At 38.0% G+C, this 15,669-nt stretch overlaps 2 protein-coding genes across 4 annotated transcripts in view; both read right to left on the minus strand.

Annotated features, from left to right (window-relative positions):
* The window catches only part of ATP13A4 (ATPase 13A4), a 141,126-nt gene that overhangs the window by 72,086 nt on the left and 53,371 nt on the right, over positions 1-15,669 (minus strand). For all 3 annotated transcript variants that reach the window (XM_059920782.1, XM_059920781.1, XM_059920783.1), the window contains exons 3-5: positions 10,351-10,497; positions 1,592-1,662; positions 1,421-1,501 (exon numbers count right to left, since the gene is read on the minus strand). In XM_059920782.1, coding sequence (XP_059776765.1) covers positions 1,421-1,501; positions 1,592-1,662; positions 10,351-10,497 — 299 coding nt within the window. The remainder of the gene's footprint in view (positions 1-1,420; positions 1,502-1,591; positions 1,663-10,350; positions 10,498-15,669) is intronic.
* On the minus strand, positions 13,015-13,521 carry LOC132365080 (developmental pluripotency-associated protein 3-like). Its single transcript, XM_059921795.1, has one exon. The coding sequence runs from the start codon at positions 13,519-13,521 to the stop codon at positions 13,015-13,017; it is 507 nt and encodes a 168-aa protein (XP_059777778.1).

The raw sequence follows: 15,669 nt of genomic DNA on the forward strand, positions 1-15,669 counted from the left end.
CATGTTCACTTTCTCACTTGTGGGATCAACATATGCCTCCCTTATTACATAACATCACCATCTTTCTCAAAATAACTGGAGAGGGGGAGGGTTTCCAGGTGCAAAACCAATAAACATGATCATTTATTAAATTAAATATTTCCCTGATGGTAATTTGGGTATTTAATTTTAGTCATTGTTCCATTCAAGTAGTTTCAGGATTAGCACTCTCTCAACTCTGTCTCTCCCCAACTCTTGGCTCCATGGATGTGGGACAGAGGGCTCATTACAGGGGAACAGTTTTACTGATAAGGAATACCGGGCCTACTTTTCCTCCTCCTATTCAGTTCTGGGAAGCTGCAGAATTTGTTTTAATGTGAGTGAAAAGGTGTTGAACTCTCAAAAATAACTCCACAGTTATACCGCCCTTTAATTGAAAACTCAGAGATGTGTTTCTTTGATTACACAGAGCAATGACACTCTGTGAGTTATTTTGCTGTTGGGAATGCTAAACACTTTCTCTGTGCCTTCTACATAGATGCTCAGACCAAAGAGCTTAACGGAATGTAAATACTACAGCAGCACTTCTCAAACTTTAATGTTCATACAGACGGCCTTGTGGTCTTGCGAATGGGAAGATTCTGATTCAATAAAAATGAGATGTGATCTGAGATTCTGCATTTCTAACAAGCACCCAGGTCATGCTGATGCAGCACTCTGAGTCCATTCAAAGAACCACCAAAGCTCCGCCCCAAAATGGGGTGGAGGGGAATGCAGTAATCATAGAAACTTAGGACAGCAAGGTGTTTACAGAGTTCTCCTCCCCTTTTTAACAGTTAGGAAACTGAAGCCCAAAAAGGAGAAGCCATTTGCTCAAAGCCACAAGTGAATTAGTGACAGACTCTTGGCATTCAACCCAATGCCCTTCCCAAACCTCGCTCCCCTGCCCAGTAGATTATTTAGAATTGTGGAGCTACAAGTCTTGCATGATATTCTTCTGCTGCTCTACAATTATTATTTAACTATGCTGTCATAGTATAATACATATTTCCTGATCACAGCCAAAACTGGTTCAACCTTATTATTATAGTAACCTTGAGGAACATTACGCAGAGTAGGAAGATAACTAAGCCTATAGTCAGAGATGCACTTCTTCCTCTATCACTTCCGTCTGTGTGACCTAGTTCAGGCCACTAAACCTCTCTGAGTCTCAGATTTCTCATCTGTTATACTGAGATGATGAGGATGTCTGTTCTAACTCCCCCACGAGGTTGCATGAAGGGAGGTAATGCATATAAAAGCATTTAATTTAATAATACTAAATAGAGCATTACAACATATTCTGATGTTGAACAGTTAAGATAACCGTTTCCTGGGCTCTCTTTTTCACTAACTGGTGACAGTCGTTCTGAGCTGGTGTAGATAAAAATATACGTGGTACCTAATCTCTTGTTCTTCTGTTGTTAGACCTGATCCAAACTTTACATGTATCTTGGCAGAACTGAGCCAGTCTTCCAAAGAGCTAAAATAATAACAATGAGAGAGACATACTGAGCAAAATATTTTTGAAATAATATTTTTCTTTTCAGATGCAATTGCTCAAACAACTTACCCAATTTTCTGAAACTGTCCTTCCAAGTTGTTCCAAACATACCTTATTTTCTGCACTTTTATGCATCTCACCTGCAAAAGAAAAGTCCTAAGAAATCTCCAGTTTGAGGATCAGTAAATACATAGCAGTTCAGTGACTAAAGAAGCATTCGTGGAAGAAGCAAAGATAGAGCCCTAGTATACTTATTTAAGATTTATCCTTTCCTAACAAATCCTATCCTTGGCTACTACACAAATGGCATTCTTTATTAGAAGTCATCATTCAAGCAACGTGTATCATGGGCCTACTACACGGATAAGTATATAAGTAAAACTCAGCCTCTGCATTCCACTACTTGATAACCAAACAAGGGAAGAAAATATGTTATGAAAGGGAAAACTATACCATACAGTCAAATTATGCACATGTCAAAGAAATGAAAACATAATAAAGTAAAAATTATAGTATTGAAATGCTGTAGAAATACAGAGAGGGTAGATGACAGAAGGTATCATGGAGAAGAAGAATCGGAGCTGCATCCTTAAAGGATTGGAAGAATTTCGCTCAGGTGAGAAGGGAAGAAGGCATTTCAAAGAGATTATACACAATTTAGTTGTGAGGGAGGGGTAAGTGAGGGGAGACTATTTGACAGCAGAATGGAGAATGAGGCTGGAAGGGTAAATAAAGACCAGATGATGCATCCTTAAGTGCTAGCATGAGTATTTAGAACTTTCTTTTGTAAGCAATGGATTTTCAAAGTAACCTATGGAAGAGACACTGAAGACACAGTCTAAAAGATTAGACTGGCAGCAGGTTCTAGAAGACCGTGAGATGGCTATTGCAAGAAAATGAACTCTAGGAAGCAAGCATCTGAGGGTGTTGGCAATGGAAAGAAAGGTTAATGCTTATGACGTAATGCCTTCTTATTTTTGATTTCTTTAAGCAACTTTACATATAAATCTGAATTTCCGTTAACAGGTGACCTAATTAAGTACAAAGAGAAATGGTAAGACTGTCATATTGTTATGGAGCAATGGTTATAACCTCATTTTGCCCATTGGAATCAACTGGGGAGTTTTAAAGAATACTGATGACTGGGTCCCACTCCCAGAGAGATTCTAATTTCCTTTGTCTGGGGTACAGCCTGGGCATAAATAGTTTTAAACTTCCTCAGGTAATTCTAATGTGCAGCCAAAGTTGAGAAACAGTGTCCAAGACTTCCTTTTACAGCTGCTTTTATCATTGTGTCCTTGAGAAATTCAATGAAATTTCTCTGCACCTCAATTTTCCCATGAATAAATTAAGGCAATTGGCCAGATCATTTCTAAGTTCCACTGCAACTCCTCTGAATATGTTCTATACCTATGAGTATTATAGTCTGTATAAACATTAGATAAAATCTAAAACTTGGAAGAGCATATAGTTGGTACATAACAAGTGCTCAACACATTTTTTATTAAATAAATAAATGAGTGCTTTTCACAACCACATGTCAACTAGAAATAGAATTTTTTTCTTTTTTATAAATTGAAATATAGTTAATTTACAATGTTGTGCTAATTTCTGCTGTACAGCAAATTAATTCAGTTATACTGTATATACTTTCTTTTTAATATTATTTTCCATTATGGTTTATCACAGGATACTGAATTTAGTTCCCTGTACTATACAGTAGGACCTTGTTGTTTATCCATTCTATATATGCTAGTTTGCATCTGCTAATCCCAAACTCTGACTCCATCCCTGCCCCCTTGGCAACCACAATAGAAATAGAGTTTAAATCCCTAAGCTCCAAGACCTGGGTTACTTCAAATGACTTTTAACCTTGTCCAATAAATATATATATGTAAACTTACTGTGGTAGTCATTTCATGATGTATGTAAATCAAATCATTATACTGTACACCTTAAACTTATACAGTGCTCAGTGCTGTGTGTCAATTATATCTCAATAAAACTAGAGGAAAAAATATATATGTGTATGTGTGCACCCATACACACATTCATAGTTACCAAGTGAGCGTATTAAATACTGTATTTTTTATTTTACAGAATGGATTTATTTCAATGTGTTGGTTGCAAAATAATATTTAAAAAAATAAATCCTATCTTCCAATTGACTTTCAGTATAAAATTGGAGTGAATTGCCACTGGGAACAATTCTTCCTTCACAAGCTACAAGTTAAGGTGAGGGAACATGACCAGCCTGGGGTGTGTTAGCTGTCATGGCCCATCTTGGAGTCTCGAATTTTTTGCCTCACATTTTCCTTTCCTTTCCAGTATTCTCTACAATTTTACAAATAGAGCTAGACTGTGATCACAGCTACTGTCTACTGAGCACTTGGGGGGCGGGGTTCTTGTCTTTTTAATCATCCTGTGGTAGGACAGATATTATCTTCATTTCCACTTTGCTGCTTAAGTTCATTTTGATTAAGTAACTTGCCCAAGACCACATCTATTAAGAAACAGGGCTGGGACTTCCCTGCTGGTGCAGTGGTTAAGAATCTGCCTTCCAATGCAGGGGACACAGGTTCGAGTCCTGGTCCAGAAAGATCCCTTGTGCTGCGGAGCAACTAAGCCCATGCCCCACTACTACTGAGCCTGTGTGCTGCAACTACTGAAGCCCGCAAACCTACAGCCCGTGCTCCACAACAAGAGAAGCCCCTGCAATAAGAAGCCCATTCACCCCAACGAAGAGTAGCCCCTGCTCGCCGCAACTAGAGAAAGCCCACGCGCAGCAAAGAAAACCCAACACAGCCAAAAAATAAAATAAAGAAAGAAAGAAAGAAACAGGGCTGGAAATTGAACTCGAGCCCCTCTAGCCCCCAAGTCTAGTCTCTGAAGGATCTAATAGTCAAGCTAGTCTCAGAAGACAGTCTGAAAATCCCATAACTTCCAGTATTCAAGTTGTATAAAGTGAGGGTTGCCTACTTTATTAATTCTGTAAGTTCAAAAATTCAAGTTAGAAAAAAATGTAAAAGACAAACGATGGTAGAATGTGAGATCCCTGCTCAGTTAGAGAACCTAGATCAATAGGCTGTGAGAAAGTTATATAACATAATAGATACAAAACAGCAGATGAAGGCAGCAATAATGAGGAACAAAGAGGTTACTGATAAGTTTTATGTCAGGCCAGAACATGGAAAATCCCATTATCTCCTGAAAATTTCTGAGGCTATTCATCACAGAGTGAGAAGAATGACTCCATCATAGGCCTTTTAAATATCTTTGAGATTCCCCAAGCAGGAAACATCTCTGCCTGGAGTTTCTCGGCTTCCCTCTTCACGTCCAGAGGCTCTGAAAGCTGATAAGTGGATGTTAAGCATAATATTTGCAAAGGGTGAAGTTTATTTGCCCATTGCCTGGAACTTCAGACCAAGAAACAGTAATTAGGAAATCAAGGATCAGCTGTGGGGTGATTTGCATCTTTCTGCTCAGAACCAGAAATTGTTTCAACCTCAGGCATCCCACCCTTCATTTCTTGTTGGAACAAGTTGTAAGAGCATCCTGTTTAACAGGTTAAGCCATGGGTTTCACTTTTGTGTGTAATCCTACAAAATAGCCCTTGGAGTCTCCTCTTAGCCTACATTTGCTGCAGTCTCCAAACTCCCCCTATGTGGTCCTGAACGGTTATCATTTTGCTATTGTGTTATTGCTGTCATTGTCATCATTATTGCTGTGGCTAAGCCTGTGACCTATCTTCCAATTTTAATAAAAGTTTCAGTCCTTTATATGAATATAGCTCATTACCGCTCACAGATCACATTATTCTTCTTTTCATTTTAGTTTCACGACAGCCCTGAGAAACAGGCAGAGAAGGCATTACTACTCTTATTTTATAAATAAGAAACTCAAGACCCAGGGAGACAGTAACCAACCAAACTTCCTATGTTGTATGCTGGTAAACAAAGATATCAAGCCTGGGTGCCAGAACTTTCCATTTCAAGACCCCTGCCCTCTCCTCACATTTTGTTTGTTTATTTGAACATTTCTCCATTTGTCTGTCCACTTATTTGTTTGATGCAATTAAAGATGGTGGAGGTCAATAATATTCTGAGGCCATGTCCATAGGCTAATTTTGTTTGTCTACCCTCAGGTGAATGGCCATGTAAAAAAATTAAGCAATCTGTTGGTTGGGTGCTTCATCTCTTTTGATTTTGTTTATTTTGGCAGTTAAGACAACTGGGTGATAACAATTGACAGAAGAGAAACTGCTCAGCAATTGACTTTTATTGTTTTAAAAAATTGACCTTGAGCTCATAAAACCAATTTAAACAGCTTTCTACACATATATAGATTGAAGAGAAAGCAGTCTGTGTTATAAAATATGTTTTTAGTACGAATGTTAACTAGTCATAATCCAAGTAATACTAATTTAATATGATGGGAAAGGAGTAAACCAAATACATTTGAATGATAAGATCATTTTACAAACATAAACTTACTAGAATATTTTTGGGGGGGTTACCTTTACCATAAGACAAGCCCTGTTGCATAGATTATAATATAGGGCATGATGCTACTAACAGTTAATATGCACTGAGCATCTACTATATACCTGCCACCATACTGATCTTTGTATTTCTTAATTTACTGAATTTTATCAATTAATATTAGAGGTAGGCAATATCATCATTTTATACATGAGAAAATTGAGGCTCAGCAGAGTTTAGTAATTGACCCAAGGCTGCACAGTTTTGAGGGATGAAGCTGAAATTTGAATTGAGCTCTGTATGGCTCCAAAATCCATGTTCTTCATAATGTCCTATACTGTCAGTTCAAGATTGGCACAGTGGAGGATCAATCCAAGAAGAACATATAACAATTATAAATATATAACATAGGAGCCCCTCAATACATAAGGAAAAGGCTAACAGCTATAAAAGAGGAAATTGACAGTAACACAAAAATAGTGGGGGACTTTAATACTTCACTTACACCAACGGACAGATCATCCAGACAGAAAATTAATAAGGAAACAAAAGTTTTAAATGACACAATAGGCCAGATAGATTTCATTGATATTTACAGGACATTCCACCCAAAAACAGCAGATTACACTTTCTTCTCAAGTGCACACAGAACATTCTCCAGGATAGATCACATCTTGGGTCACAAATCAAGCCTTGGTAAATTTAAGAAAATTGAAATCATATCAAGCATTTTTTCTGACCACAATGCTATGAGATTAGAAATAAATTACAGGGAAAAAAATGTAAAAAACAAAAACACATGGAGGCTACACAATATGTTACTAAATAACCAAGAGATCACTGAAGAAATCAAAGAGGAAATCAAACAATACCTAGAGAAAAGTGACAATGAAAACATGACAATCCAAAACCTATGGGATGCAGCAAAAGCAGTTCTAACAGGGAAGTTTATAGCAATACAATCCTACCTCAAGAAACAAGAAAAATCTCAAATAAACAATCCAACCTTACACCTAAAAGAACTAAATAAAGAAGAACAAACAAAACCCAAGTTAGTAAAAGGAAAGAAATCATAAAGATCAGAGCAGAAATAAATGAAATAGAGACAAAGAAAACAATAGCAAAGATCAATAAAACTAAAAGCTGGTTCTTTGCGAAGATAAACAAAATTGATAAATCTTTAGCCAGACTCATCAAGAAAAAGAGGGAGAGGACTCATATCAATAAAATTAGAAATGAAAAGGGAGAAGTTACAATGGACACTGCAGAAATACAAAGCATCATAAGAGACTACTACAAGCAACTTTATGCCAAAAAAATGGACAACCTGGAAGAAATGGACAAATTCTTAGAAAGGTATAAGCTTCCAAGACTGAACCTAGAAGAAATAGAAAATATGAACAGACCAATCACAAGTAATGAAATTGAAACTGTGATTTAAAATCTTCCAACAAACAAAAGTCCAGGACCAGATGGCTCCACAGTTGAATTCTATCAAACATTTAGAGAAGAGCTAAAACCCATCCTTCTCAAAACTCTTCCAAAAAATTGCAGAGGAAGGAACACTCTCAAACTCATTCTACAAGGCCACCATCACCTTGATACCAAAACCAGACAAAGCTAATACAAAAAAGAAAATTACAGACCATTATCACTGATGAATATAGATGCAAAAATCCTCAACAAAATACTAGCAAATAGAATCCAAGAGCACATTAAAAGGGATCATATACCATGTTCAAGTGGGATTTATCCCAGCGATGCAAGGATTCTTCAAAATACGCAAATCAATCAATGTGATACACCATATTAACAAATTGAAGAATAAAAAACATATGATCATCTCAATAGACGCAGAAAAAGCTTTTGACAAAATTCAACACCCATTTATAAAAAAAACTCTCCAGAAAGTAGTCATAGAGGGAAACTGCCTCAACATAATAAAGGCCATATACAACAAACCCATAGCAAACGTCATTCTCAGTGGTGAAAAACTGAAAGCATTTCCTCTAAGATCAGGAACAAGACAAGGATGTCCATTCTTACCACTATTATTCACATAGTTTTGGAAGTCCTAGCCATGGCAATCAGAGAAGAAAAAGAAATAAAAGGAATACAAATGGAAAAGAAGAAGTAAAACTGTCACTGTTCACAGATGACATGATACTATACATAGATAATCCTAAAGATGACACCAGAAAACTGCTAGAGATAATCAATGAATTTGGTAAAGTTGCAGGCTACAAAATTAATGCACAGAAATCTCTTGCATTTCTATACACTAACAACGAAAGATCAGAAAGAGAAATTAAGGAAACAATTCCATTCACCACTGCAAAAAAAAGAATAAAATACCTAGGAATAAACCTACCTAAGGAGGTAAAAGACCTGTACTCAGAAAACTATAAGACACTGATGAAAGAAATCAAAGATGACAGAAACAGATGGAGAGATATACCATGTTCTTGGATTGGAAGAATCAATATTGTGAAAATGACTATACTACCCAAAGCAATCTACAGATTCTATGCAATCCCTATCAAATTACCAATGGCATTTTTTACAGAACTAGAACAAAAAATCTTAAAATTTACACGGAGACACAAAAGACCTCGAATAGCCAAAGCAATCTTAAGGGAAGGAAATAAACAGAGCTGGAGGAATCAGATTCCCTGACTTCAGACTATACTACAAACTTACAGTAATGAAGACAACATGGTACTGGCACAAAAACAGAAATATAGATCAATGGAACAGGAATCCCAGAGATAAACCCACGCATATATGGTTAACTAATCTATGATAAAGGAGGCAAGGATATACAATAGAGAAAAGACATTCTCTTCAATAAGTGGTTCTGGGAAAACTGGACAGCTACATGTAAAAGAATGAAATTAGAACACTCCCTAACACCATACACAAAAATAAACTCAAAATGGATTAAAGACCTAAATGTAAGGCCAGACACTATAAAACTCTTACAGGAAAACATAAGAAGAACACTCTTTGACATAAATCACAGCAAGATCTTTTTTGACCCACCTCCTAGAGTAATGGAAATAAAAACAAAAATAAAAAAATTGGACCTAATGAAATTTAAAAGCTTTTGCACAACAAAGGAAACTATAAACAAGACAAAAAGACAACCCTCAGAATGGGAGAAAATATTTGCAAATGAATCAATGGACAAAGGATTAATCTCCAAAATATATAAACAGTTCATGCAGCTCAATATTAAAAAAACAAACAACCCAATCAAAAAATGGGCAGAAGATCTAAACAGACATCTCTCCAAAGAATATATACAGATGGCCAAAAGGCACATGAAAAGCTGCTCAGCATCACTGGTTATTAGAGAAATGCAAATCAAAACTACAATGAGGTATCACCTCACACCAGTTAGAATGGGCATCATCAGAAAACCTACAAACAACAAATGCTGGAGAGGGTGTGGAGAAAAGGGAACCCTCGTGCACTGTTGGTGGGAATGTAAATTGATACAGCTACTATGGAGAACAGTATGGAGGTTCCTTAAAAAACTAAAAATAGAATTACCATATGACCCAGCAATCCCACTACTGGGCATATACCCAGGGAAAACCATAATTCAAAAAGTCACATGCACCCCAGTGTTTATTGCAGCACTATTTACAATAGCCAGGTCATGGAATCAACCTAAATGCCCATCGACAGAATGGATAAAGAAGATGTGGTACATGTATACAGTGGAATATTACTCAGCCATAAAAAGGAATGAAATTGGGTCATTTGTAGAGATGTGGATGAATCTAGAGACTGTCATACAGAGTGAAGTAAGTCAGAAAGAGAAAAACAAATATTGTATATTAACGCATATATGTGGAATCTAGAAAAATGGTACAGATGAAGCGGTTTGCAAGGCAGAAATAGAGACACAGATGTAGAGAGCAAATATATGGATACCAAGGGGGGAAAGTTGTGAGTGTGGGGGTGGGGGGGTGGGATGAATTGGGAGATTGAGATTGACATATATACACTAATATGTATAAAATAGATAACTAATAAGAACCTGCTATATAAAAAATAAATAAATAAAATAAAATTGAAATTAAAAAAAGAGCTTACAAGTAGAAAAAAAAGAAGATTGGCACAGTGGAGGAACTGAATTTAATCTTTTTGTATTGAAGTATAGTAGCTGTACAATATTATATAATTACAGGTGTACAATATAGTGATTCACAATTTTTAAAGGTTATATTCCATTTATTGTTATTCTAAAGTTTTGGCTATATATAAATTTAATCTTGTACTTGGAGGGGAAAATGATTAAATTTCTTTAGCACCTGCAGGAGCCATAAGTGTACTTACCTTTAGGTCTGGCTTTCTTATGGCTCTATTTATGATATATTCCTCATCTGTGATGAGAGGGTGGTCAGGAATGAGCTGAAATGCACTGTTCAATGCTGACAGGCAGATCCACACTACCTTTTTCCAAGAGTAAGTTTGGAATTCATCCTGAGGAAACAAACACCGAAACCCCCGTGAAGTTCAGAGAGGTCATCAGTCTAAAATTCAACCTGAAAAACATCATTTTAATATAATTCTGTATGTTTACAGAGTTAAACATTCTTGACAGAGTCCTATGCCTTTGAAATCTGGTAGACCTAGAGCCTTGAGGGGAAAAGTCTTGCCATCACTTACTGAGGAATCAGGATGTGAATACTGGCACACACAACAACGCTCAAGAGTCATGAGGCAGATGCTCAGGTAAGAGCTAGTTTTCCCTATTACCCTCCAACCATGGGGCTACGGCCAGATACAAATTTCACAGGGGAAAAAAAAAAAAAGCAAGCATTCCAAAGTGTTTCTGTAGCTCTCAAGGGTTAGGAGACCAGGTCAACAGAACCATTCCCATGTTTTGAGGCTTAACAATTCCACCTCTTCCAGAACAACCTCTTTAACACCCTCTTGGGTTGGGGGGGTGTGGTTTGGGGGACTGTCACTATACTAATTCTGAAAGATTGTCACTGTCCTTCCCTTGTGTTCCCAATTACCTTCTGCCTTGCATTCTCTTACTTCTTCTAGACTATCTTGAAGGTAAGGACCATGTTTTACTGTCCCTTATATCCCATCCACATGGGGAATTTTGATCTGCTCAGTGAAAGTCTGATGAATGGATGGGAAAAATACTGAAAATATGAACTGAGCATGTCCAAGGGTAATTGTCAAGATGTTAGCACAGGTAGCATTGAGGAAGGTATCTTCATGCATGACCCTAATTGAAGCTGCTTCCCTTTGCAGTTCACTGATGACTCCAACACAGAATAAAACTAGAGGGAGCAGCGCTGGATTGAGTAACAGGTACCACAATGGTCCCTTAGAGACTCATGTGATAATAATAGTTTACTATCTGAATGGGTAAATGCCACACATAAATTCCACTCGGATGTCTGGTAAACCTTGGGAGCAAGGAAGAATGGCCAGGGAAGTCAAGCCTGGGAAACAATTTGATGCGTGGGAATGTAGGTCAGAACCAGGGATTGTCTCCACCATACCCACTTTTGCCATGAAGAGTGTCTGAGCTGACTCTGCAAAAGGTAGTGAGAAGGATTAGTAGTTGTAGCTAATCTCTTACATTGATTCTCCTCAGGAGAGGCCCACCTCCATGCCTTTGCTCCTGCTGCTTCCTCAGCCTGGAATGCGCATCCTTCTCTCCTCTCTTTAAGTCTTCATGGGGCTAGATCTTTTTTTTTTAATAAATTTAACACGATTACAACAAATAAGTTTTTCACTAGTCAATGATTTTCAAATGCATACAGCAGTCAAGACGGCCTTGCCTCTAGGAACAGCTTGCAAGTTTAACAAAACCTCAAGACCACCCACATTCACCCATGCTGTAGACCATGATGGTTTGAGTAGTTCTAAGTAGGACAACCTCTGAAGACCTACTTTGGTGGATATTAATATTTAATATCCCTTTTTACATCACTGTTGAACTTCTTTGCCATTTGTTTGCACAGTCGTCCAGGTTTGGGCTATTTCTGCTTCATTCTGAATACCACCAGGTCTCTAGTTGCTTTGCAACTGGATTCTCTTTTTTTTGGCCACACCACGCAGCTTGTGGGATCTTAGTTCCCCAATCAGGGATCGAACCCAGGCCCTGGGCAGTGAAAGAGCAGGAGTCCTAACCGCTGGACCTCCAGGGAAGTCCCATGTACCCAATTCTTTAATATATTTTTAAAGCGAACAAAAGATAGTTGGAGGGCAGAAGATGAGTTTTATGTATCTCTTTTATCCCACAAAGAAATCCAGGTCTGTGTACACTTAGGTTATGAAAGAAAATAACTGAACTAAAACACCATTGGGGCTACATCTTCCCTTAGTATTATATACCACTATCATTCTTTCAATTCCCTCCAACCAAGACCAACTGATAACTTCTTCCAAGAGGTTAATAGGTGCAAATATCTGTGCCCTTGTTTTCTAACCTTACCCAAATGTATAAACTTCCTTCCCAACAGGACAAATCACAAAATATAGAATGCCAGATATTTACACCCTAGGAATATGATAGGGATAAGTATTATTCAGTTAATACATAGCCAGCAAAAACAAGTCTAAAATAACAAGAATTTTTTTAAAGGTACTCAAGTAAGTCTCAAATTTTAATAAAATCCTCTATAAACACATTTATTTGCTACTGAAAATTGAAACAGCACATCAAAAATTTTTATTACAATTCAACACGCTTTTCTAACAATGCTGTGGTCAAGCCACCCAACGTTTTCTTCCCTTTCCTTCCACACAAGTTAATTTGTTTCACAAAGTGGAACTAAAATATATTCAAGTCATTCAAATGCAAGCTACATAGATTCCTTATAAGTTACTGTATTAAGGTAGAAAAGAGATGCAAGAAAAAAGGACATCATAGAACTTGTAATACAAGTGATCAAAATATTGGTACACAATCCTTCCCAAGCTTCACAATGATCCTAAAATTACCAGGAAGAAAAAATAGTACAAGAATAAGGTTTATGGCTCCTTCGACTCCATGTCATAATTACTGTAATACTTATTGTTGTAATAATTCTCATAATTATCCTCAGAAGGATCTCTATGAAACCGGCAAAAACGACAGCTACTTCTAAATCTTTGCCCTCTTGACTGAGTCTCAACATCATTCTGCCATGGTTCTCTTTGAGAGTCAGACCAAGGAACTCCTTTGCCGCAGCGTTTTTTAATAGATTGAATCAATTGAAAAACTGATTGTTCCATCTTATCTCTCCGATCAGTTAACACGGTCCTCACCCCTCTCCTATAGGGTATGGTTTCACCAAGTAACCGCCCAGTTGGTTGAGGCAGACATTCTGGTAGAATGAATGGCAGTTTGATACTAGGGTTGGGCGTCAGGTTACTGAGGTTCTTTACTAACACTTCAGACATAGGTTGAGAGGCAACTGGAATTGCCTGGGAATTTTCATCAATGGACGTTTGAGGAGACTCCAGGGTCCAGGTTGGGTTAACCTCAGATGAATCCATTGGGAGTCTTGTCACAGCTTGAAGCTCCTCCTAGACCTTTGGGTTCCAGTGGCAGGTGATGCTTTAGACTCAAATTGCTACAAAGCAGCCTGGAAGAACTATAGAACTAAGAAAGAGGGAGAAAAGTCCAAGCTGACACACTGTGGTGAGAGAAAAAGCCAACCTCATGGGGCTAGATCTTAACCATCCTTCAGGGTCTGGCTCAAAGTTCATGTCATGGGAACCTCCCTAATTTCTCTGGGTGATCTGTCCTCAAAACCATCAGGGTATTTGAGATTCTCACCACATTCTACCTCATGGCATTGCCCTTTGCCCCCTCACCTTATCACTCCTCTTGGACTGTGGGTAGGGATCATGTTTGATGGATGTCTGTGCTCCAGCCAGGCCTGGCACAGATTCTGAGAGAGAGAGAGGGAGAGGGAGAGAGAGAGAGAGCAGTGAGAAAAGGGAGAGGAGAGGGGAAAGCAAAGCAAAGGAAGTAGGGAGGGGAGGGAAAGGGAGAGGGAAGGAGGGAAAGTGAAGGAGGATATGGAAAGAAAAGAAAAAGAGAGGAAAGGAGGGGTGGGAGAGGGAGGAGGGGAAGGGGATAAAAACCTTAGTAGAAATTTGGAAGTTAATGAATTAATTTTAAAAACCAGTAAAATTGGCTATTACCATATTTTTTGAAAAGATGACTAAATTAAATCAAATCAAATTTGCATGGAGTTACCTTCAAAGCCTAAGAATGACCAAAGATGGCTATATTTCCAATGACTAAGCCACTGAACTTGTGGACATGTTCTAGATACTGTGGAATGTGCCAACAACTCCCTAGAACACACCTTGACATAGCTCAGCATTATACAGCTTTGCCTTTGACCACATCAAAAGGTCATGTGGTCTCTGTTATGAGAACAATTTTGAGCTTCTAATAATAACGGTAATAAAAACAGTTAATATTTGTTTAGCACTTATTATGTTCTAGGCACATAATGCCACATGTGTATTCTTTCATTTAAAGTTTTAAAACCCTATGAGGTAGTTACTGTTCATTACCATCCCCATTCTACAAGTGAGGAAACTAAGTCACGGTTGGTAAACATTAGAGCAGGGATTTGATGCCCTCATCCCCCAGCCCTTCCAGAGTCCCATCTTACCCTCCGCTCTATTCTACATTCTGTTCAACAATACAATTTGCCTGGACTGCCACTTTTATATCCAGCCTGAACTAGAATTGCCAAAGAACAAAGTTTCAATGAAAAACTTGGTAAGAAAACACATAATTTGTAGGTAAATAGGAACACAAATTATAAAAATGGCATCAGGACCAGAGACCTCAGGCCACCAAGTAAGAACAATAAGGAAGATAAGCTCCTCTTGGTCCTCTTAAATGAAGCAAAATAATATTAACTACTAATTTTCAAATGATTGCTTCGCAGTTTATAAACACTTTTTGTGTCAGTTTTCCTATTTTAGGCTCACAAGTCTTCAAAGTCAAAACTATGGTATCCATTTTGCAGATGAGAAAACTCTTCATCAACAAGGCTTAGAATTGCCCAAGCCAGTCTGGTATGGGGAGCAGGAGGGAACAGAGACCTGAGGTCAGGTTTTCCCACGCTATATCTTGGCTCCTTCCTCTTTGTTTCAACAAGTCGTCCCCAAGGTGTTTGTGACTCATGTATAAAAATCACCTTGAGAGACTTCCCTGGTGTTCCAATGGTAAAGAATCTGCCTTCCAATACAGGGGACATGGGTTCAATCCCTGGTTGGGGAACTAGGATCCCACATGCCACGGGGCAACTAAGCCCACGTCACAAATACTGAGCTTGCACGCCTCAACGAGAGAGCCACGTGCTGCAAATCTACAGAGCCCACGCGCCCTGGAGCCCACGTGCCACAACTAGAGAGTGAAAACCAGCATGCCACAACTAGAGAGAAACTTGTGCTCTGCAGCGAAGAGCTCATACACTGCAAGGAAAGATCCTGTATTCCTCAACGAAGATCCTGCATGCTGCAACTAACACACGGCACAGCCAAAAATAAAATTAAATAAATAAATAAATAAAATGTTAATAAATAGATAAATAAATAAATATCACCTTGAATTCTAGACTCTGTAACAAATAGCATCCAGTTGCTCAGAATCTCTGATCTCCTAGCAACAGAAAA

This window comes from Balaenoptera ricei, chromosome 4 (assembly GCF_028023285.1).
Source record: "Balaenoptera ricei isolate mBalRic1 chromosome 4, mBalRic1.hap2, whole genome shotgun sequence".
NCBI lineage: Eukaryota > Metazoa > Chordata > Mammalia > Artiodactyla > Balaenopteridae > Balaenoptera > Balaenoptera ricei.

What these genes read in the sequence shown, in the direction of transcription:
- LOC132365080 (XM_059921795.1), bottom strand. Translation starts at nt 13,521, where the DNA reads ATGGATTCATCTGAGGTTAACCCAACCTGGACCCTGGAGTCTCCTCAA.